This window comes from Brassica napus, chromosome A4, assembly GCF_020379485.1.
Source record: "Brassica napus cultivar Da-Ae chromosome A4, Da-Ae, whole genome shotgun sequence".
Lineage (NCBI taxonomy): Eukaryota > Viridiplantae > Streptophyta > Magnoliopsida > Brassicales > Brassicaceae > Brassica > Brassica napus.
Window position 1 is genome coordinate 8079882 of NC_063437.1, and position 23479 is coordinate 8103360.

General features: G+C 35.7%; 2 protein-coding genes across 2 annotated transcripts; one reads left to right on the forward strand and one right to left on the reverse strand.

Annotated features, from left to right (window-relative positions):
• Positions 1-6708: 6708 nt before the first annotated feature.
• Positions 6709-7851, reverse strand: LOC125607877. Its single transcript, XM_048777378.1, has one exon. It carries the CDS (start codon positions 7802-7804, stop codon positions 6761-6763), a length of 1044 nt encoding a protein of 347 aa, XP_048633335.1. The 5' UTR covers positions 7805-7851; the 3' UTR covers positions 6709-6760.
• Positions 7852-19124: 11273 nt separating this feature from the next.
• LOC125608151 lies at positions 19125-22866 on the forward strand. Its single transcript, XM_048778106.1, has 5 exons — positions 19125-19575; positions 19656-20084; positions 20210-22531; positions 22723-22803; positions 22856-22866. Exons 1-5 carry the CDS (start codon positions 19125-19127, stop codon positions 22864-22866), a joined length of 3294 nt encoding a protein of 1097 aa, XP_048634063.1.
• Positions 22867-23479: the final 613 nt, after the last annotated feature.

Consider the following 23479-nt stretch of genomic DNA (forward strand, 5'->3'; position numbering starts at 1 on the left):
GAGATCTGCATGGTGAATATATATTTATAAACAATATCAGCATTTATGCTTATCAAGAACGTTACACGCATGGGGTGCGTTTGGATCTTTGGATCAGATTCGGACCGGTTCCTTTCGGATTCGGATCTTTCGGATTCAAAATATTTAGATCTAATAAATATTTAGAAATTTTCGGATCAGGTTCGGATCGGTTCTTCTCGGATCCAGATCGGTTCGAGTCTATAATTAAAATACCTGTAATTTTCGGATCCATATCGGATCCAGGTTGGGTTCGGGTATTTAAGATTTGAAATGTATCTATTATACCCAACTCCATCAAATTTAGTCGATATTTGTCATATATATCTCAAATATTACAAAATAACTTAAATGAAACTATTAGTAATTAAAATAAAATATTTTTGAACTCTAAATTTTATATTTTAAGCTTCATATTACTTAAAAAATATTACAAAATAATAACAAATGTTGTTAACAAAATATATTTCAGCTAAATCACAAATAATATATATAAAATAGAACACACAAAAAAACCATAGTTTTAGTATACATGTTTTTAAGTCGGGTACAAATCAATTTTTATCGGGTCGGGTCAATTCGGATCGGGTTTTTTTTTGATCCGAGTCTATTCGGATCGGTTCTTTTCGGTTTTGGTTTTTTCGGATAAAAAAAATTTAAACTCAAAAGGTATATAAATATTTTCGGTTTGGTTCTGGATCGGGTATTTTTATGTTGATTCTGGTTCGGTATTTTGGGTCCAAGTTAAAATACCCAAGCCTAGGTGAAATAATACTCAGTGATTCAGAAGTTCTGTCTTTGTTTTAATCCCAAAAATAAAGTTCTGTCTTATTCGTCTTCTTCTGGTCTTAGCAATAAGGCGTTGAGATCTGCATGGTGAATATATAATGACCGATAAAACATCGAGATCTATCCTGTAGATTCAAATTTTTATTATATGTAGATTAATTGTTTTGCTTTGTTTTATTGGTTTTGTGTGCACTTAAATCAATAATGGTTTAACTCCAGATACTAGGAACGTGTCTAGTTAATTGAATAGCCATGTGATGTGTCTAAGCAAGTGGGTCGGTACATAATAATTAACAAAGAAAACAATCAAGAAAAATGAATAGAGATTTCATCATAAATGAAGAAATTCTGAGTTATATCTTTCTGTCAACTTATTTTTCATTTTGTTGATTTTATTAAATAAAAGCTAAATGCCCAAAAAGTACCGAAAAAAAAAACTAAACAAAATCCACTAACAAAATTTAACTAGCGTAAACAATAAGCAAACCCTAGAAAAAAGTGTAACTGACTCGAATTTTACTCGCTAACTTTTTGCATGACAGGATACATGCTCACCATACAAGTCACCATCGAACTTCAACCAGCAGATCGATTCCGACGAAAGTCTAATCAGATGATCCACCGAAAGTAAATCAAAACAGAATCCCATTCAGAAAAACTCGCCGGAGACAATAACAAAAAGTGAAAGCGCCATCATTTACAATGCTTTAGAGTTAAGCGTCAGACCTATGGTAAAGAAAAGGAACTAATCAACTAAAATCGATTGAATAATTCCATGAAACCGTTAATCTCACGAAATAGAGATAAAGCCAAAAGATCTCTCTCTTCAAAATGAAGTTCCAATCGAGAGAAACCATGGAGACGACGACAACATCGAAAGAGCTAATGTGCCTCGGAGCTAAAAGTCGACCGACCATCAAAAAGAAAATGCAACGCCGGAGGGAAAGCCCATCAACAGGTGGAGAATCGCTGGAATCACCGTTCTAAGGTTTTTCTCATCACTTTTCCTGTGTGAAAAATTGAAGAGAAAGAACAGAAGAAAAAAAAAAGAGAAATTTCTTCTGTCAACTTTATATTTTGAGTTATTAATTAAAATCGCGCATATATTTGGTTTTCAAACAAATCAAACATATATAACTATATATTATAGTTTTTTTTTTTGGTAGGAAACTGGGAGAAACTCCCAAACTTTATTCAAAAACAAACTTCAGATTACAAGTGAGTTAGTCGTGGCCGAGGGGGTCCAACAACATCCTCCTGCAATAAAACAACCACCTCTATCGGTGTCTCATCTAATCTATGAAAGCCAAACGGAAGAGAAAATGCAAGGTTAGCTAAACCATCAGCTAATCGGTTTGCTTCCCTATACACATGAACAATATGGACCAACCAGTCCTTTTTCAGTAAGCCATGGCACATTCGTACCAGGAAAGACAGAGAGTAAGTGTCTCCAATCCCTGTCGTAAGAAACTCTACCACCACCTGAGAATCAACTTCTAACTCCAACCTCCTAATCCCTTTCTCCCAAGCAGCTACAAGCCCATAATAAACTCCCCAAAGTTCTGCCAAAAGAGCTCCACATCTCCCTATATTTAGAGCAAAACCACCACACCACTCCCCTTCACCATTCCGCAACACCCCACCCGCAGTTGCAGCCCCTGGATTTCCATGAGACGACCCATCTGTATTAAGCTTCATCCATCCACTCCGAGGGGGTGCCTATCCCACCATTATTTCAGTTCTATGATCAACATTAGAATTGCCTTTCTCAGCCTCATTTGCTAACATCACTTCCTTAGCCAAATTTCTTAAGAATCCAACTCTATCTCTCCAGAGACTATTCTTACCAAAGATATTTCCACATCTCCACTTCCAACCCCACCACACCGCCAACGCAAAAGTCGTAGGCCACGGCATCTCGCTCCCTGTTCCATTATCACTCAAGTTTTTGTAGAGCCATTCAAGTAAAGGCATAGAAAAGAAAGTTTGCCTCTTAACAGCTGGAACAAACCGATCCCATATTCCTCTCATCGCAGGACAGTCTCTAAGAACATGTAGGATCGTCTCAATTCCTCCTTTGCACACTTGACACACATCAGTTCCACTTAAATGCCGTCTGTAACGTTCAGCATTTGTCATGATCGCTTGGTTTCCAACTAACCAGAGAAACATTCTCACTCTCTCAGGAGCCACAACATGCCACATGCGTCGAAAGAGATACTCCATATTTGGTCTTGGAGTATCATCTCGCGTGATCAGAGCATAAGCAGACTTCACAGTGAACTGTCCATTTTTAGTCTGGCTCCAAGCTAACCGATCCTCACTATCATTAACCGTGTCCACCACTACAGCCGCAAGCTCTAATCGTGTCTCATCAGTTACAAGAGGAGCAATGTGAGCTAGATCCCATCCTCCACCTACAACCCACATTTCCCTGACTGTAACATCCTCATATCCCTCTGGTAGTTCTCCAATCATAACTGAGCTGAGAGGTTGGTTTGAGAGCCATCTGTCTGTCCAAAACTTAATGTCTCTTCCATTTCCAATAGCCCAGCTGTGTCCTGTCATTACCACCTCCCTAATCCCCAATACCACACTACTCCAAGTAGAGGAGCCATTACTACGCCTTCCCGTCCAAGTTAAATCATGGATGCTACCCACATTATACTTACTGCGAAGAACTCGAGCCCATAAACTTTCGGTATCACGCAGCAGCCGCCATCCCACCTTAGCTATCAGAGCTTTATTCATGTCTCTCGACCCCCTAATCCCAAGACCTCCCTCAGCCTTCGGTTTGCAGATCTTCTCCCATGAGACCAAGTGTTGACCACTACCCCACACAAAGCTTCTTGATAAACTATCCAGTTTCTCAAGTGTACTCACTGGCAAGTTTATCGTACTCATCGTGTGTACCGGTATTGATGATAGGACCGCCTTTGTCATGGTTACCCTTCCTGCAAGGCTTAGAGTCTGCTTCTTCCAACCTGATAGTCGTGAGGCAACTTTCTCAAGGACCTCCCCAAACGTATCTTTGTTTATTCTCTTCTGCAAGATCGGCATCCCCAAGTATTTTCCCAAATCCCTTGTTGCAGCAATACCACTTGCCCGGCTTATTCTTTCCCCTCTTTCTGTAGTAACGTTTTTGGAAAAGAAAATTTTGGATTTCGGAAGGCTTACTTTCTGCCCCGAAGCTTTGCAAAACTTCTCCAGCACCTTCCTTATCACTCTTACTTGCGTCACTGATGCTTCAGCAAAGAGAATAAGGTCATCTGCGAAACAAATATGTGATAGTTCCGGACCACCTCTCGACAGCTTTATAGGCTTCCATCTCTTCTCTTCCACCGCTTCCTCAATCAAATGACAGAGCCTCTCCATACATAGCACAAACAAGTACGGTGACAAGGGATCTCCTTGCCTGAGACCTCTTGATGGCTTGAACGATTCGGTTTTTTCTCCATTCCACAAAATACACATCGAAGGACCAGAGACACATTCCATAACCCTTCTCACCCAAACCTCTGACAAACCAGCAGCCCTGAGCGTATCCTCCAGAAAGTCCCATCTCAGTCTATCATAAGCTTTCTCCAAATCCAACTTTAATAGCATCCAACCTTTTCGCCCCTTCTTTCTTCTCATCGAATGTACAGCCTCTTGAACCACCACAATATTATCAGCACTGAGCCTGCCCGGAATGAAACTGGACTGAGCAGGACCTATTAATTTCTTCATGACCCCCTTCAATCTCCCTACCATAGCCTTCGTGATGATTTTGAACAGCACATTACAAAGGCTTATAGGGCGAAACTGCGTAATACTCTCCGGCTTAGTCACTTTCGGGATTAAAACCACTAGAGCATCATTCGTATCTTCTGGGAGCTTCCCCGTCTCAAAAAAGAGAGTAGCAAATCTGGCCACCGAGTTCCCTACTGTCTCCCAACACCTCTGATAGAACACCGGCTGAAAACCATCCGGTCCTGGCGCTTTGAAACTCCCCATGTCTCTTACCGCTTTCTCCACTTCCTCAACCGAGAAGGTTTTATTCAAGAGCTCATAATCCTGACTCGTGAGACTCACAAATCTCCTCTCCGATAATCCTTGTACGTCAGTATCAACATCCTCAAGTGAGTACAACTTTCTGAAATAGTTCACCGCTAGTTCCTCAAGCTCCTGAGCATCTGAAACCCAATGATTCTCATTATTTTTCAGCATCTCAACTCGGTTTCGCCTTCTCCTAATAACTGTCGACATATGAAAGAACTTAGTGTTCCTATCTCCATGCGCAAGCCACTTCTCACGCGACTTCTGAAACCATATAACTTCTTCTTGCTCAAGTACTATCTCGAACTCTTTGAGAAGCTCCTCCTCTCTCACCAGCATCTCATCAGAGTTGTTTTCTTCTATTTTTTCCTGTATATCCTTTATTTTCATAACTAACTCCTCCTTTTTTCTTTGCACATTCCCAAACACTTCTTTATTCCACTTTCGAAGAGTAGCTCCCAACCGAGCTAGAGCTTCTCTAGTGTCAATGTCCCGATCCCAAGAAGCTGATAAGAGTTCTTGAAAATCACTATGCTGGAGCCATGCCGCCTCAAAACGAAATGGGCGACGACACGCATTTCCTTTCACTTCTGGGGTAAGCTGCAGATACAGAGGGGCATGATCTGAAGCCAAGAAAGGGAGGTGTGAAACTCTTGCCTCCTGCCACTTAAGTCTAGCGTGGGCGCAACATAGCACTCTATCCAACCTTTTAGCAACAAAAGTATTCTCAGTTTTCCCTCTCTTCCATGTGAACTGATTACCACTAAATCCCATATCAATAAGTGATGTATTGTTAATCCAGTCACCAAACATTAGAGAATCCTCAGACAAACTCCCATTCCCACCAGTTCTTTCATCTAATCTCACGATTGTATTGAAATCTCCACCCACAAACACCGGACCAACAGCATTACTTATTACCTCTTCCAATACTGCCCAAAGCCCGCTCCTCCGGCTCGGCGTGGGAGCAGCATACACGACGATCAGATTAATCACCTCTGCCCCACTCCCTATTCTAGCATGTATAAACTGATCCGAAGACTTAACCACTTCAAGATCTCCTAATTCATCCCTCCATAACAGCCACAAACCTCCACTCTGGCCACACGCATCCACTCTGAACGAATTTCCAAAACCCAAACCCCGACAGATTCTACTCGCAGCTTCTCCACCCGCATGAGTTTCAAACACAGCAAGAATATCTGTCCTGAATTTCTTCACCAAGTATCGAATCGATCTACGAAATTGAGGTTTATTTGCCCCCCGGCAATTCCATAGAATGCACTTCATCAGATCATTATAATCAATAAATTGAATTACCGGGGCACATCGTTATGCCTCCACTCTCTCCGAGTCATCTCCACCCTGCTCCGCCCGGGAATCAGATTCGACAAGTGAGAGGATCTCCGCTGTTGCAGGCTGCGCCTGTACTTTCCTCTGTTCCCCACCATGCTCGATATCTTTCTCATTCCTCTCAATTTCACCATCTCCGGCGAAGGCACCACCTGGCCGGCCGACACTCTCTTTCTCAACCCGCAGTCTCTTTCCACTCACCGACATGCCAATCTCACCCCTAGTTGGGCCGAAAACAAGACCACGAGCAGGCCCAACATTTCTCGATTTAGGCTTTAATGGGTTTGGGCCTCGCAGATTACCCGTCTTCTTATCTTTATGCCCAACTCGAGTTAACTGTTGTTTCCCATTATTTTCTTTTGCTACAAAAGCAACAGCCTTCCCCAACGCTCTACTAGAACCTGCTGAGCTTAGGTTTACCGTATTCTCATTTTCCTTATTCTCATTTTCCCTTCCACCATCCGCTGCTAGCTCCTCTGTTTCCACTTCATCCCCTAATCCTCCAAATCTATTTGACACGCTTATTCTCTCCACCGCACTTCCATTACGTGCTTCTCTTGTTCTATTCCCCCCCCGTTAACTTGCCTCCCACGCTGTCCCTTCCATCATCATTACGCATGGAACCTCCTACTGATCTTTGTTGCTCTGACTTTTTCCTCGCCAGTCTCACTTCAGTAAATTCCACCTCCATCCTTGCATCTCCCATCTCCTGCGTTGTGGTCACTGGAGTAGGCACAGTAGCTAGAGCTCTCTCCACCATCTTTCGTGGGCATGCATGAGCTAAGTGTCCATACATACCGCATGTTGAGCAGATCGTTGAAATCCCTTCATACGATACACAATATCTCTCGCCATTGATCATCACTGTCCCTTTTAAAGGCTTATTGAGATTCACCTCAACACATATTCTCGCAAATCTCGCTCTTTCGAATTTCAAAGTCGTCAAGTCAACCTTTATCGGTCGCCCCAACCCCTTAGCTATACCCATCAATATCGTCTTGTGGTAGAAGTTGACTGGAATATGTGACAAGCGAACCCAAACCGGCGTAGTAACAATCTCATCTCTCAATGGATCAAAATCAGGGGTCCATGCTTGTACCATAAGATAGCTCCCAAACGCCCTCCATGGGCCACCCGATAAAGCATTCATGTACTCCTCTTCTGACTCAAAGCGCACCATAAAGAAGTTCCTAGGTAGGTCCATGACAAACATCGATCCATTCGGCTTCCACAACTCCTTCAGCTTTCGAGTTAGACTCAACAAAGGAACGTTCCTCCCCAAAACCCTAACAATCATGCATCTCTTCCACAGACTGTTCATAGCCGTCAGTACTTCTTCTCCTATTGTTATAACTGGCTCTCCATCCTCTCCGTTCGGGAACTCTAATCGCAGTCTCGACTCCACAAACTCTGCATCCACCACTTCCTCCGGCACCGGCATCCCTCCTTCATTACACCCTACAACTTTCCTCACCCAAGAGCCTGGAGCGTCAGGCGGATCTCCTGGTGGCCTCCCCTTCTCTCCGATGTCTTCCATGGTAGCGTCTTGTGCTTCCACGCCCAAAACCCTAAAATCGCCACTCGAAACCCTAGCCGTCATTATCATTGTTAACTATATATTATAGTTATGGCAACTTGAAACTTCCAATTTTTTATTAAGTGATAATGGACAACTGATTCATACTTTCCCAAAATCATGTTAGACTTTAATCGAATATATTAAACAAAATACTATATAAATAATCTTCTCTTCATATGTGATTACAGATTATACCAATGAAAATAAATTATACCCTAAAGATATATATACTATTTAAATAGAAACATTACTATTATTTTTTGTAATGAAAATGTCAAATTATCAAAAAAAACACCTAATTTACAAGGGACATTTGCTAAAACTAACCCAAATATTCAAGTCAAATGTAAAAGTATACCCCACTTTCAGTCAAATGCAAAACCAACCTAAAGGAGTAATGAAAGTACTATTTAACCCTTATGACCAAACAAAAAACAGAAATGTATTTTACGTTTCTATCCTTTGCAAGTCTACATGTAATAAAAGAAGTCTACATATATATAGACTTCCTACGAAGTCTACTTTAAAGACTTGTTTTGTAGTCTACACTCTAATTTGATCTAATAATTTAATTATGAAAATGTATAAAAATAATTATTGTGATATTTTTAACTAATCATCAATATAATGGATAATATGAAGTAAATAAATTAAAATTTCATATAATTGAACAATTTTGAAGAATATATACTAATTTAGTTATCATGTGTTAGACTATGTTCATAGTTTAGAAACAAAAGGTTCTAACATGTTATGTCTTTTAGTAGTTGATTTCATAGGGTTAGATTTTAGATTTTGTTTTTTTTTGTTTTATTAACTTAAATCTGCATACTAATGTTTAGTAGTTTATATTTTGTATAAATGAGACTTTTTGATTATCAAGCAAAACATTTAGGGTTTGAGATTTGTGGTTTAGGGTTTCGTAGACCTACAATAAAGTCTATTTATCTAAAGACGTCTTTTTCAGTCTATATTTTTCAATTTGTTTTACAAAAAATCATTATATTTAAACTAAGTTAAGTTCCTTACGAATAAAAAAGTGAAATCATATACTATAACTATTAAAAAATAAAGAAATAAATTTAATAAATCATATATTAAAATTACTAAAATAATAAAGAATAAATAACAATAATTAAATTATTATAGTAGACTTCCAAAAAGGTCTACTATGTTATAGTAAGATCTACTCCAAAATTTTAATTTTAGTAGACTTCAAACGAAGTCTACAGTATCGTAAATTTTAACCTAGTTACATTTGTGTCTCCCTATATAAACAAAATTTATACAATCTCTCTCTAAAGTGGCTGCACAAGTTTTTAAAACTCTCTCCCTTCTCTCTAAAACTTTCTCTCTTCTCTCTAAAATTCTCTCAATTGTTTCCAAATCTCTCTCATTATCTTCTTTCTCTCTAAAATTTTCTCAAGTCTTTCTCACAATATTATCTTGTCATTTTAGATATTATGATTCATGGTTTTCATCTTCTCCTTTAAAAAATGTAAGTTTTAGATCTATAGATTTTAAATGTGTATTTTTATGTTTATTTCTCACAATATTATCTTTTTTTGGTAGGTATTATCACTCATGGATTTCATCATCTCCTCTAAAAATGTAAGTTTTAGATTAATAGATTTTAAATATGTATTTATATGTTTATATTCAAATAAATTTATAGATCAAGCTCTCTACATTAATTTGCTACTAGTTTACCTTATAAATTCTATTATGTAAAGTATTTTCAGATTTAAAATTATTTTCACATTTCAAAATATATAGATTTTTTCAGATCTGAAAATTATCAGACAGTGTAGACTTCTAAAGAAGTTTACTAAAGCTTGCAGACTTCATATGAAGTTTACTAAACCACAAAGTTTAAGCATACTTCATTGGAAGTCTACAAAAATATGACTTTAATTTTTTTTCTATGTTTTTTAATAATTTTATCTTATTTTGCAGGTATTTTCTTCCATAGTTGTTCTCTTCTCCTCCTAGAAATGTAAGGTTTACATCAATAGATTTAAAATATGTGTTCTAGTATTTATATTCAAATAAAGTTACATATTAAAATTCATATTAATATGTCTTTAATTTATAACTATTTTGTCTACTAAATCATATTTTTAAAAGTTTTTTAGATTTAAACTTATTTCATATTTTTAGTGTATTTATTTTTCAGATCTATTTTTTTTATAGAGTAGACTTCATTTGAAATCTACTTAAAACTTACGGCTGGTAGACTTCAAACGAAGTCTACTAGCCTTGACTTTTAAGCATATTTCATTAGAAGTTACTCAAATATGATTTTAATTTTTATCTTATTTTTCATAATTTTATTTTATTTTGCAGGTATTCTCTTCCAATGTTTTCAAATCATCTTCCCAAAAATGTAAGCTTTCCATATATTCATTATAAGATATTTTGTGTTTATAATGAACTAAATTTATAGATTCATACATTATCTTTTTGCTTTGTTACAAGGATGACAAAAAACCATTTTTGAAATATTTTCCAGAACAAAGTATTTTCAAATTTTCTAAATGCACACTTTTAGATATGAAAATTTTCCATTAGTGTAGACTTCAACTAAAGTCTACTAAACAATAACTTTACGTAGACTTAATAAAAGGTCTACTAAAATATGATTTCATTTTTTATCTTATGTTTTTCTCATAACTCTATCTTATTTTGCAGGTACTTTTTCCAAGACTTTATTTGAATCATCAAGATTATGAAAAATCAAACATACTCAAGAATACTTTTTAATATATTGCGTTGTAATAACTTTCATAATAAAATATTAATTTTTAAATAATTTTTTAATGCATAATCTATAAACATTGTATTCATTTTTAGTTGTTTTCACTTGTATGATATTATTAATTTTTTGTTAGATATCAATTTTTCACAAGATCTAACCAACCAAACAAGTAAAACCACCATAAGCTAAAATAAAAACTAACATACATGTGAGAATAAGAAAATCTATACAAAATTTTCCCAAAAATTTTCAAGAATAACACTAATCAAAACAATTTGCAATAAGTATCAAGTGTATAATTATAACACATTAAATTGTGAAATTCATCCAAGACCATTAAAATTTTACTAACATACACTGTAAAATAATTAAATCATGAAAAAATATGATGAATAATACACAAATACACTTTTAATAGAATTTACGACGTAGACTTCAACTGCAGTCTACATTTGTAGATTTACAAAAACGTCTACACTTATTATCTAACATATAGTCAATCCAAAAAAATTTAGTGTATTTGGCGCAGGCTTGATACACAAAGGCGTACAAAGTGTGTCTTAGATAACTCGATCAAGTTCCGTACTTGTCGATTATTCGTGACTGGCATAAGAAGAGTATTTTCCTATTCGGAGTCATTTGTTTTAAATGATGTTTGGTAAGGAATAAGTTAGCACCATCATCTCAATTTTGTTGTCCAGATCATAATTTTCTTGTGTCATTTCAAGAAGTTTACCATGTGTACAGCCATCATGCACAAGGAACATTCTTCAACCTTTCCGATTCTTCATCGTTTTCGAATATTTTGTCACCCAAAATGTCTTTGACCCATGCTTCACACTCGCTCTAAGTTTCCAACCACATCCTTGAACACGACACTTAGCCACATGCAGAGTTTTCGTTGTCTTATATGCTGAGAATGTAAATTTATATTCCACAGTCACCGACTTCAGCTTTGAAACAAGCTCTGCCTTACTAGCAAAACTATAAACGAAGACTTACAAATACATCTACAATTATTAGCTAACAACATTGTCAAATCAAATGAATTATACCTTCATAATTATAAAAAAAATTCTTTTCAAAATCACTCAAACCCATTAGGATTAACTAACACACACTGTCAAACAAAAAAACTAGAAAAAATTTAATGAATAATACACAAATTCACATGTTTATAAATTTTTCTATGCAGACTTAATATTCAGTCTCTGAAGATGTAGACGTTCTTTTCAGTTTACAGACGTAGACTGTCAAATAGGTCTACTCTTTGGGTTGGTTTTTGCAATTGACCATTTTACGGGTTGCTTTCTATAGTTGAATAAAAGTTGTGATTTTGTACATGTAGACTTTCTTTTCGGTCTACAATTTAAAAAGGTTACTTTTTGCAATTGACCCGAATTCATCCAAGATTTGACTTTCAGAACTAGACTTCATCTGCAGTCTACATGTTTGAATTTTTTTGAAAGAGGTTAGTTTTGCAATTGACCAAGTTTGACTTCAAATTAGTAGATGGAAATGAACGTCTACGGGTGTGTAGACTTCTTGTGAAGTCTACTCTCAAATCTGACGGGTTGGTTTTGCATTTGACCAAAATAAAAAAATAGACTTTATACGCAGTCTACGTTTTTTTTTTAAGATAAGAAGACTGCATATGAAATCTACAATTTAATAAATTTTTTATTGCTTTTTAAACTTTTTGGTCAAACACAAAACTAACCTATTCCACGAAGTCAAAGTTTTGGTCAAATGCAAAACTGACCTTTTATAGACTTCGGTGGCAGTCTACATTCTGTAGAGTTCCGTTGAAGTCTATTTTGAAAAGTCAAAAGTTCGGTCAAATGAAAAACTAACCTCTTTTAGGTAGACGTCTTAGTAAGTCTACCGAAAGTTTTATTTTTGTTGTCAAAGGTAAAGACGGAGACTACTGGGGAAGTCTGCGTTAGAAAAACATTTGTCTGGTCAATTGCAAAACTAATCCGTGCGTTGACAAATAGACTGCATCGTAAGTCTCCACGGAGGCGTAGACATACAAAACAGTCTACCGTCGCGACACAGATCTGAAAAAAAAACGAAAACCATGTAAATAGTTACCTTTTTCATGTGTAAAGCTCGTTTCCAACCTTTTCAACCGTCCAAACTCCAAATATGAGCAAAAAGAAGCATCTTTAACTATTCACTAATGAAGAAACTCGAAAATATGAAGTTTGTGATTATGAAAATGATAGTTATGAGAGTTTTTTAGATGAAAATGTAGAGGAAATGAGAGATTTGAAGTTTTTTGGGTTAGAATGAGAAAAAAAGTGGTTGAAAATTGAATTCTAGAGCTTTAGAGCTCAAAAATAGTGGTTCATGGTGGTTGAAAAAATTGATGATGATGGCATTTTTGTAAATAAGAAGAAATGGTTAGGGTGTATTTGGTTTTTTGTTAATTTCGAAATTATTAAAAAAATAAATAAAAATGGCAATTTTGTGAATAATTCAAAAACATAAGGATAATATGGAAATTTTATTGATGAATAGTATGGACAAAAAAAAAGGGGTTGGTTTTGGGTTTGACTTGAAAATATGGGTTGGTTTTGAAAAACACCCAATTTACAAAGGAAATTAATTTTCATACTGGCAATTTTTTCTTTAGTCTTTGGGCTTAAACTATGTCTACCCATTAATTTAATTCATTGCATCTAATATCCATTAAAAAACTAATTCCATCAATCATAAATTTAATTTTTTTTTATAAATCTAACCCATTATATGCTTCTAAATAAAAATAAATAAATTATATACATTAAAATAATAATAGTGTTGATCATAAGAATACCTATAAATTAGAATGCATTTTTACTCTATATGACATTTCAAATCATTCTCACGCTCAAGTTTCAAGCGCTTTCAATTATGTTATCGCTTCCGTTGAAGTTCTTTGAACGGGATCCTGTTCCGGTGGATCTGCCGATTAGACCTTCGCCAGAATCATTCTGCTGGCTGAAGATCGGTTGTGACTCTTATGTTGGACACGTGTCCCGGCCATGCCAAATGTTAACGCGTGATGATCGAGTCGGCCGCATTCTTCCCTAGAGTTTCCTTTTTGTTGGACCTGTTGGGCCGTTTGTATATTTTCTTTCTTGCCTGGTTGGGCTTTTGTAATGTTGACTTGGGTTTTAATGATAGCAAATCCTTCTAGTGAAATTTTTTTTTTTATTTATTCAGTACTATATACATTATATCTATCTATCCTACTATATAAAAGGGACTAAATCTCTACTTTCTAAGCCTTGCCACATGGGCAAAATATTGTAAACCAACCAAGATGCCATGTCATCCGGACTTGAGTTTGAGTTAAAAAAAATAAGCTATTTTCGGAGCCCATTCGACCCATTTCGAAACCCATTCCCGAGCCACTCTCTCATAAGCATAATCCCCTGTTTTAAACATCCTGAATTTTTTAAAACACTCATATCTTAGAAATAGTTTAGAAAATATCTTTATATAAATGTTTTTTTCTTGAATAATATTTAACTATAATTTTTTGTATCTTCTTAACTTTTATAATAAAAATATTGTTTTCAAATAGCAACAAAATATATATAAAAATTATCTTATTTTTAAATTTTTGATAATTTTATTATATTATTTTAGAATCAATTATTTAATATTAATATAACATATAAATTTTATATGATTAAAATAAAATTCGTTTTTAATTATATATAAAATTCATTAAGGGTATTGTTTTAATTAACACATTACCGAATCAGTTAGAAATTAATAATAAATCAATAACCTATCTAAAAGTCTAAAACCTAATAAAATATGAAAAATAAGAAAAACTAACTAAATTTTAATATAAAATAGAAATTTAATATTACTAAAATAAAATTTATTTTTTAATATATATATAATATTAATTAAGGGTATTTTTTAAATTACTAAATTAGTGACTTAGCTAAAAATAAATAATAAATCAATGATTTAGCTAAAATCTAATAAAAACATGACAAATAAGCAAATTTACTAAAATTATGGATAATATGAAATATGATTGATTCTTTAATACAAAATTAAAATAAGAGTTTTGTTAAATCAAACATAAGTTTGTCGTATCGGTGTTACAAAAAAAACAATAATTAATAGTGTCGTAGGAATTATGTATTTTCCATTAGCGAATAAAATTGAAGCAGATTGTTGGAGGATATCTCAACGTATAGACGAGATTATGGAGATTGATATGGGAGTTGAAGTAACGGACACAACTGTTCCTCCGCAAAGAAACGCTCTTGCTAGTCATCCTGGATAAAATGAAAGAGACATATATGAACTTGGCTTTGTGTTAATGGATGGTGACTTTCCAATGCTGTTTGGAGCAAGGGCCAATATACACGCACCAAATCACCACTGCAAGCGGAAGCTGATGGTTTGCTATGGGCAATGCAAGTGATACTGAAGTTTGGACACAAAGAGATGATCTTTTAATCAACTGTGAACAACTGGTTATACTCATTCAAAAGGAGGAAGATTGGTCTGCTTTGGACTCGGAGCTAGACGAAATACAGGCTGTATCTAAATAATTTTCTGAACTTTCTGTTGCTTATATTCTTAGATCTTTAAAATTCTGTACGAATAGCCTAGCAAAAGGTGTCCGATCACGCGCATCTCGATCAGCTTTTGTAAACCCTTTTGCACCAAGTTGGCTAGCCCCACAAGTTAGCATGAGGGTGCCAAAAAAGAGAATAAAGTTGAAAGTGAAACTAAATATTCCAATGAACAAATTTATCAGAAGTTCATATTTATGTGGATGTCTATATGGGACAAACAATTTTTTTTAGACAATTATAGAATGTAGTCACGAAAAATCAATCTTAAAATATATAATTAAAAAAAAACCATTTAAACAAATCATCAAAATTTTCAATATTACAGCAAATAAGAATATAAAGACCAACTATATTCTCTTCATGTATAATGTGTTGTGGTAAGATTCAAAAAAATTAACTTACTTTACAGTAACGAAAAATTAGATTTTTAATTCCAAATTTACAGTAAAAACATAACATTTTATAAAACTAAACAATTGACATAATAGTATAAAAATATATAAAAAAAATTAAAATACTATCCGCGCGTAGCGCGGACAAGGACCTAGTATAAATAAAGAAGAGCTACTTTCTTCTTTTATGTTGCCACTTCAGTAATTCAGCGAAGGTGGAAGCGACACGTGTCTCTATGTTAAACGCTGCGTTTTGTTTTATGTGCAAATCTATACAGTTTTTGGGTTTTCTGTTTTTGGGCCTGAATTGAACGTTGTTCCTCTTGGAGACTCCTACATAACTTTCTTTACATTGCCACCAGCAACATGCTGAATTGCTTATCATGTTCATTCGACCGCCATGGAGTCTCAGACGGTGTTACCGATTGTTTGCCGACCACAACCTGTTGTATCTTATCAGACCGTTTTGGCTTCCCGACGAATGAAATCCAGAAACGTTACAAAAGAAGACTGAATTGAAGAAAACACTTTAATGTGCTCATCAAGAATAGCTCTCCACTCTTTCCACGATTTGTAATTGAATGCACTCCCCATTAATTTTGTTCAGTCGTTCTTCGACTATAAATAAAAGTAACTCTTTTCTCCGAAACTCATCAGTTCAAACCTCTCAGTCATTATCATTTCTAAATTAAAGTGATAAGAATGAAAAATAACTCATTCTTAGGGACAGGGGAAGGAGAAAGGTAAGGATTGAACTCCGATGGCATGGTGGTGGCGGCATCGCCAAAGATGGGAGCAGGCGGAGGAGTGACGTCGTTAGGATCTAGGGTAAGGAGCGTAGTCAGAGGAGTGAAAGCTTTGAGGTCCGATGCGGCAGGAGTAGAGATCTGGTTGCCACCGTGATTCTCTTGCTTATTCATGATTTGATTCTCATCTTCTTCACGATTATTCCTCTTCTTCATTTTTTTTGTTAAGTAAAGAGAAGCCAGGTTCGAAGTGCACAGACTAAAAATACTTAAATGAACTAAAATATCTGGCAGTGTTACTTGCCAATGGCAAGTTGCCATTATTAATCGTTTGTATAGTATTTTTTGTAGTCTCTTTCTCACACTCGGTCTATCATGTATCGTGATGTCAAGTGTCGACATATGTTTTCCCATCCAAGCCCATATATATTAGCAATGTTACACTTAAGATCAAATTATGGCATAGCTAAAAGTAACAAAATGTAGTGGGCCATAAGGAATAAAGAACACATTTCACTTCTTAATATCACTAAAGAACACATTTCACTTGAGACACACATTTGTCTTGTTGTTTGTCCTTTATGCCCTTTGTGATATATTTCTCTTTCGTCACATCTTATTCCTCAAGTTATCTTCTTCTTCTTTTTTTGAATAAAGAAAAGTTTTAATTTTTTGTTTAATGTTATTATTATTCATTCTTTCTTCTACCTTATTTGCTTTTTCTTAAGTTTTAAAATATATAAAGCAAATATAATTTTACAATAAATAGTAATTTCTTTTTCTCTATATTTCAAGATCCATTTTCATATATATATTTTATATATTTTAACAATTATATAAAAATGCGTGGACATAAAAAATGTGGACAGCAAACTATGGACATCTCACTATATTTTTTGCATTTGTGTTTTTGTTCTTCAATTTGTTATATTTCTCCATTTTCAACGACTATATCTTCATCTTCATGGACAACTCAATGTTTCCGACACCATTTGTGTGGTTGCGAAGGTTTTTAAACTTTTTTTTAATATCAAATAAAAATACCAAAAACAAAAACAAATAAAAATCAATGTTTGTAACATCAACTCACATAAACTCGATCAATCACTTGCTAAGAACCTAAGACACCCAACTCCAGTTACCTCTATGTTATGCTCGCAGATCGATTCCTCTTATTCTCGTAAACCATGAATCCATCAGAAAAATAAGATACTCGTCAATCTCAATACATTGAAAAAGAAAATGAGTCGACCTGCGGTCGTCGTCACCATCACTCCATCGTCACCATCAGTCCACAAGATTCACAGAACTATTAGAGCTTAGAGTTGTCTTCTCTGAAATTGAGAACTAGTTGTGTTTGATTGGACATGTTCACGGGGTAAGTCTCCAGCGATGTACAGCAGATCGAAAGATGAAACCTTTAGTGAGTTGGAACATGAACTCAATGGTGGTGGTTGCGGCTGCGATGGCCGGTATTTTTAAGTCAAGAAAATTGGTGAGTTGATGAAAAATAGTATCCACATGAACTCGTGTCCACATTTATCCATCCACATCTTCCATGTCCACTGATCTAGTCCATATTTTTCATTTTCTACTTAGATGAATGATTTACCTATATTTACCTACATCTTAGTTGAAAACTTTTGTGTATAAAATATTTTTTGGTTCAAATTAGAAACAAATAATAAATGTGTGAATTGATAAAAAAAAATGTAAAAATAGCTTTTTGTGCATGTTCATTTAATCCATCCATGACCACATTTTTCCGTCCACATCTTTTATATCCATGCATTTTTATATAATTATTAAAATATATAAAATATATATATAGAAATGGATCTTAATATAAAGAGAAAAAAAATTACAATTTATTGTAACAATTATAATTGTTTTGTATATTTTAGTATTTAAAGAAAAGTCAATAAAAACATTAGATGGAATAATAATAATATAAATAGAAAACTACATAAACTCTACAGATTGTAAAGTCAATTCAAAAAACAAGTTAAGGTTGTTCCTCCAACGAAACAAAGCCCAATCCCATTTTTTTCAAGGGGTATTTTTGTCAAACTAACTAGTTGGACCCAGCAGAAAGTGTGTCACATGTGATATGTGTCTCTTTGTGTAAAAAAAAGACAAAATGTGTTCTAACATGTAATCAACTCTATATATTAGCAATGTTACACTTAAGATCAAATTATGGCATAGCTAAAAGTAACAAAATGTAGTGGGCCATAAGGAATAAAATGTAGCTACGAAATTGGATGGTCTATGACATAACTTTTCCATTTTCTAACGTATTGCTAAATAAATATTTTTCAAGTGTGGAGACTATTCAAGGGCATCGTATGAAATGGCTTTAAAGAAAGAAATAGCAGCCACAGTTAAGATCAAATTATGGCATAGCTAAAAATAACAAAATGTAGTGGGCCTTAAGGAATAAAATGTAGAAAGAAATAGCATCCACAGTTGGAACTGTCGGGGACTGGGGTGGCCTCAGGATCTGACAGTTCAGCGTCTCTTGGATTTACGACGTACGTACTTCCCTGAGATTTTATTTCTTATGGAAACTATGAATGGTAGAAACTCCTTAGAAGATATTAAAGTTTGGCTTGGGTATGATCATGTCTTCACTGTTAACCCTGTAAATACCTGGGGGGTTTAGCTTTATTTTGGAAAAACAGTGTTGATGTGGATCTTCTGTACTATGATAAAAACCTTTTGGATGTTAATATTAAGATGGGCGATAAGCAGTATTTTCTCTCGTGTATTTATGGTAACCCAAACATTAAATATAGACATGTGGTTTGGGAGAGGTTGATGCGCTTGGGTGTAAATAGAAGAAGTTCCTGGTGCATGGTCGGGGATTTTAACGAGATCCTAAACAATGAAGAAAAGATTGGTGGTCCTAGAAGAAGCGATGCATCCTTTCAACCCTTCTCAGATATGCTTCATGCCTGCGGAATGACTGAATTACCAAGTACAGGGAACAGCTATACTTGGGGAGGGAGAAGACAAACGTTATGGATTCAAAGCAAGCTTGATAGAGCGTTTGGAAATTCTGACTGGTTCAAATGTTTTCCCTCTGCTAATCAAGCCTTCCTTGCCAAAAGAGGATCTGATCATAGACCTGTTTTGATAAAGCTAACTGCATCTCAAGATTCTTACAGAGGTTCTTTCAAGTTTGATAGGCGAATGCTTCATAAACCTCTTGTACAAGAAGCTATTCATCAGGCTTGGAATCAAAGACGTCATGATCAAGATGCTTCTGTCTCAATCCGTTTGAGTTTCTGCAGAAAAGCTCTCAGTAAATGGAAAAAAATAATCAAGCCAACTCAAAGGAAAGGATAACAAAGCTTCATGATGAACTGGAAGTGGAACAATCAGCTATGGATCCTTGCTCTACCCGTATTAATCTCATCAGATGTGATCTCTTAAAAGCTTATAGAGATGAGGAAAACTACTGGAAACAGAAAAGCAAGGATGATTGGATCATTCATGGGGATGGTAATACAAAAGTTTTCCATGCTGCGGTTAAAGCTGCGAGAGCAAAAAATGAAGTGGTTAAGTTAATTGATCTTAATGGAGTTGCACATCGTTCTGAAGCCTCTAAAGCTCAAGTGGCTATTAACTACTTCCAGGACCTTTTCAAATCTTCTAACTCTGAAGACTATTCTGAAATTCTCAGAGGTTTCCCATCTAAGATATCAGAAAGAATGAATCACTGTCTAATTAAAAAGGTCACACCAGAAGAAGTGAAGAATGCTGTGTTTTCTATTAAAGCTGGGAGTGCACCAGGAGTTGATGGAATGACTGGTTTTTTCTTCCAGAATTATTGGAGCATAGTAGGAGATCAATTAACAAAATAAGTCATCAATTTCTTCGATTCAGGCATCATGCCAGCTGAATGGAACTATACTCAACTCTGTCTCATCCCTAAGAAACCAAATGCTACCCTGATGACAGACTCAGGCCAATCAGCTTGTGCACAGTGATGTACAAGACGATTTCGAAAATTTTGGCTTCTAGACTTCAGAGCATTCTCCCTGATATTGTTTCTTCTAATCAGTCAGCCTTTGTCTCCAGTCGTCTTATTTCAGACAACATCATCCTTGCTCACGAAGCAGTTCACAGTCTAAACACAAAGGAGGGGATCTCTGAAAACTTCATGGCAGCAAAAACTGATATGTCAAAAGCCTTTGATAGAGTGGAGTGGAACTACCTTCAGGCTCTTCTCAACTCATTAGGTTTTCACAGAACTTGGGTCAATTGGATAATAGCTTGCGTTTCCACAGTTAAGTACTCGGTCCTCATCAACGGCCAATCCCATGGTTATATCTCCCCTGAACGTGGTCTGCGACAAGGTGATCCCTTATCACCCTTTCTCTTTGTTCTCTGTGCGGAAGGACTCTCCTATCTTCTTAATCAAAAAGCTTCAGAAGGTTTGATTAATGGGATACAATTCTCCCCAAATGGTCCAGCAGTTCATCATCTGTTTTTTGCAGACGACAGTCTGTTTCTTTTTAGAGCTGATATGCTTCAGTGTCAGGTCTTTAAAGAGGTTCTACAGAAATATGCTGAAGCTACTGGTCAAGTAATCAATCTGAACAAATCATCCTTGACTTTTGGGAAAAAGGTAGATCAAAATCTGAAGCTGAGTATTCAGAACTCGCTTGGGATCTTTGCAGAAGGAGGTGCAGGCACCTATCTTGGTCTTCCTGAATGCTTCAGTGGATCTAAAGTAGAGATGCTGGCTTACATTCAAGAGAAGATGAAAGGGAGAATGTCTGGATGGTACACAAGGTTCCTTTCTCAAGCTGGAAAAGAAGTGATATTAAAATCAGTGGCCATGGCTATGCCTATTTATGCTATGAGTTGTTTTAAACTGCCTAAAACAACTTGTAATAATTTAACTTCTGCTATGGCGGCTTTTTGGTGGAGATCTACTGAAGATAAAGGGAAGATCCATTGGCTAAGTTGGGATAAACTTTGTGTCCCTAAGCGACTTGGAGGGATGGGATTTAAAGATATTGAAACCTTCAATCAAGCCTTGTTAGCCAAGCAAGCTTGGAGGATTCTCCATGAACAGTCTTCTCTGTTTGGAACCTTCTTGAAGAGCAGATACTTCCCCAATGGTGATTTTCTCTCAGCTAAGCTTGGTAAAAGACCTTCATACGCTTGGCGAAGTATCCTCCATGGTAGAGATCTTTTGATCAAAGGTCTAAGACATATGGTTGGTAATGGTGAATCTATTCATGTGTGGTCCACTCCTTGGCTTGCAGATGGTGATAGAATGCGCATGCCCTTAATGAAGAATACCTTGGTTGATCTGAATCTCAAAGTAAAAGATCTTTTGATTCCAAACTCTCATCTGTGGAATATACCTAAGTTAAATGATCTCTTTTACCCACAAGACATTGCTATCAGTTCCAAGATCAAACCGGTGATCAATTCAGAAGATTTTTATTGCTGGAATCACACAAGATCAGGAGAATATTCGGTCCGTTCTGGATATTGGTTTGCAGAAAAAAGTGCCAACAAGGAAGCCTATGCTACAGCAACAGTACTTCCTTCTCTCAATGGTATCAAAGATTACATATGGTCGCTGGACACAGCTCCGAAGATTAAAATGTTTCTGTGGAAAGCGGTTAGTGGAGCTCTTCCGGTGACTGATAACCTTTTGAGTAGAGGTATGAAGATTGATTCTAGATGTCAGGTCTGTGGTATGGAAGGAGAGTCCATAAATCATGTGCTGTTCACTTGCACTTTGGCTAGACAATTTTGGGCCATTTGTAACTTTCCTCGGCCTCACTCGGACTTCTCTGTTTCATCTATATATTCGAACATTTTCTATGTTTTGAAAGCAAAGGATATCCCCTCCATCCCTTTGAATATCAGTAGAGCGGGTCCTTGGATCATTTGGAATATCTGGAAGAACAGAAACTCTCATTTCTTTGAAGGTTGCGTAACCAAAGCTCCAGATTTCCTTGAGAAAGTGTATGAAGAAGCAAATCACTGGTTCCTGATCAAGACAATTGAAAAAGAGGAAAAAGCCATTGACCTCGATCGGAAGAAGAAAATAATGTTTGGTTGGAAACCTCCACCTTCGGGTTGGATCAAATGCGATATTGGTTCTGCTTGGAGCAGTTCCAAAAATGAAAGTGGAGCTTCATGGGTTCTTAGAGACAGCGATGGAAATGTTTTGTTACATAGTAGAAGATCCTTCTCAGCTATTTACAGTCGTATGGATGCTTCTATGGAAAGTTGGTTATGGGCTATCGATAGTCTCAAAAACCTTCACTTCGATTCAATTATTTTTGCAAGTGATGATAAAGATCAATTGCGGCAGTTACTAAACCATCTGCTTGGCCATCACTTAAGTTCTACTCTCAAAAGATCTGCATTCAGCTTCATAATTTTTTGTTCTGGCGTGTTCAATCTTTGAAACGCTCAGATATCAGAGGAGCTTCTCTGATTGCTGATAGTGTCATCAAAGAGGATCGCTATCAATCTTACATTGCTGCTGGATATCCTGGTTGGTTAAGACATCTCTTTGTTTTATCATAAGGTTGGTTTGTAATGTTTAGATTCTGGCTGATCCTTTTGAAAAAAATTCTATCTGATCGATACTATGTATTTGTAATACCTTATCTCAATGAAAAGTGTTAAAAAAAAAAATAGCATCCACAGTTAAGATCAAATTACGGCATAGCTAAAAGTAACAAAATATGGTGGGCGATAAAGAATAAAATATAGCTACGAAATTGAATTCATGTATATAGTTTTCGTACTCATTAGTCTTTAAACAGATGAATGATTTCATGAATATGTGAAACAATAACGATGATTTCATATATACTATGTCTTTGCAAAAGAAGGAGTATCAGAAGAAGAAAAAAATTGAGACAACTCCACCAATTTTAACATAACAAGAGAAGGTCGGTGAAGATAGTATAAAAAATGTTCTAAAACCCACAGAGTAGAAAACCCAATCCACATAATCTAAGAAGACCGTCATACCAGACCAGCAGCCTCCATCAATTGTTAAGGAATTGGTATCTGGAAAAAAGGAGATATAGAAGCCAGCAACAAAGGAAGAAAAAGAAGAGTCGCCTAGGTTAACCAAAGAGGAAAAATAGTTGATTAAAAAAAAGATGAAAATAAGAGAAAACCAAAGGTCAGAGGAGATATCAGAAGCTAAAAGGGCAATG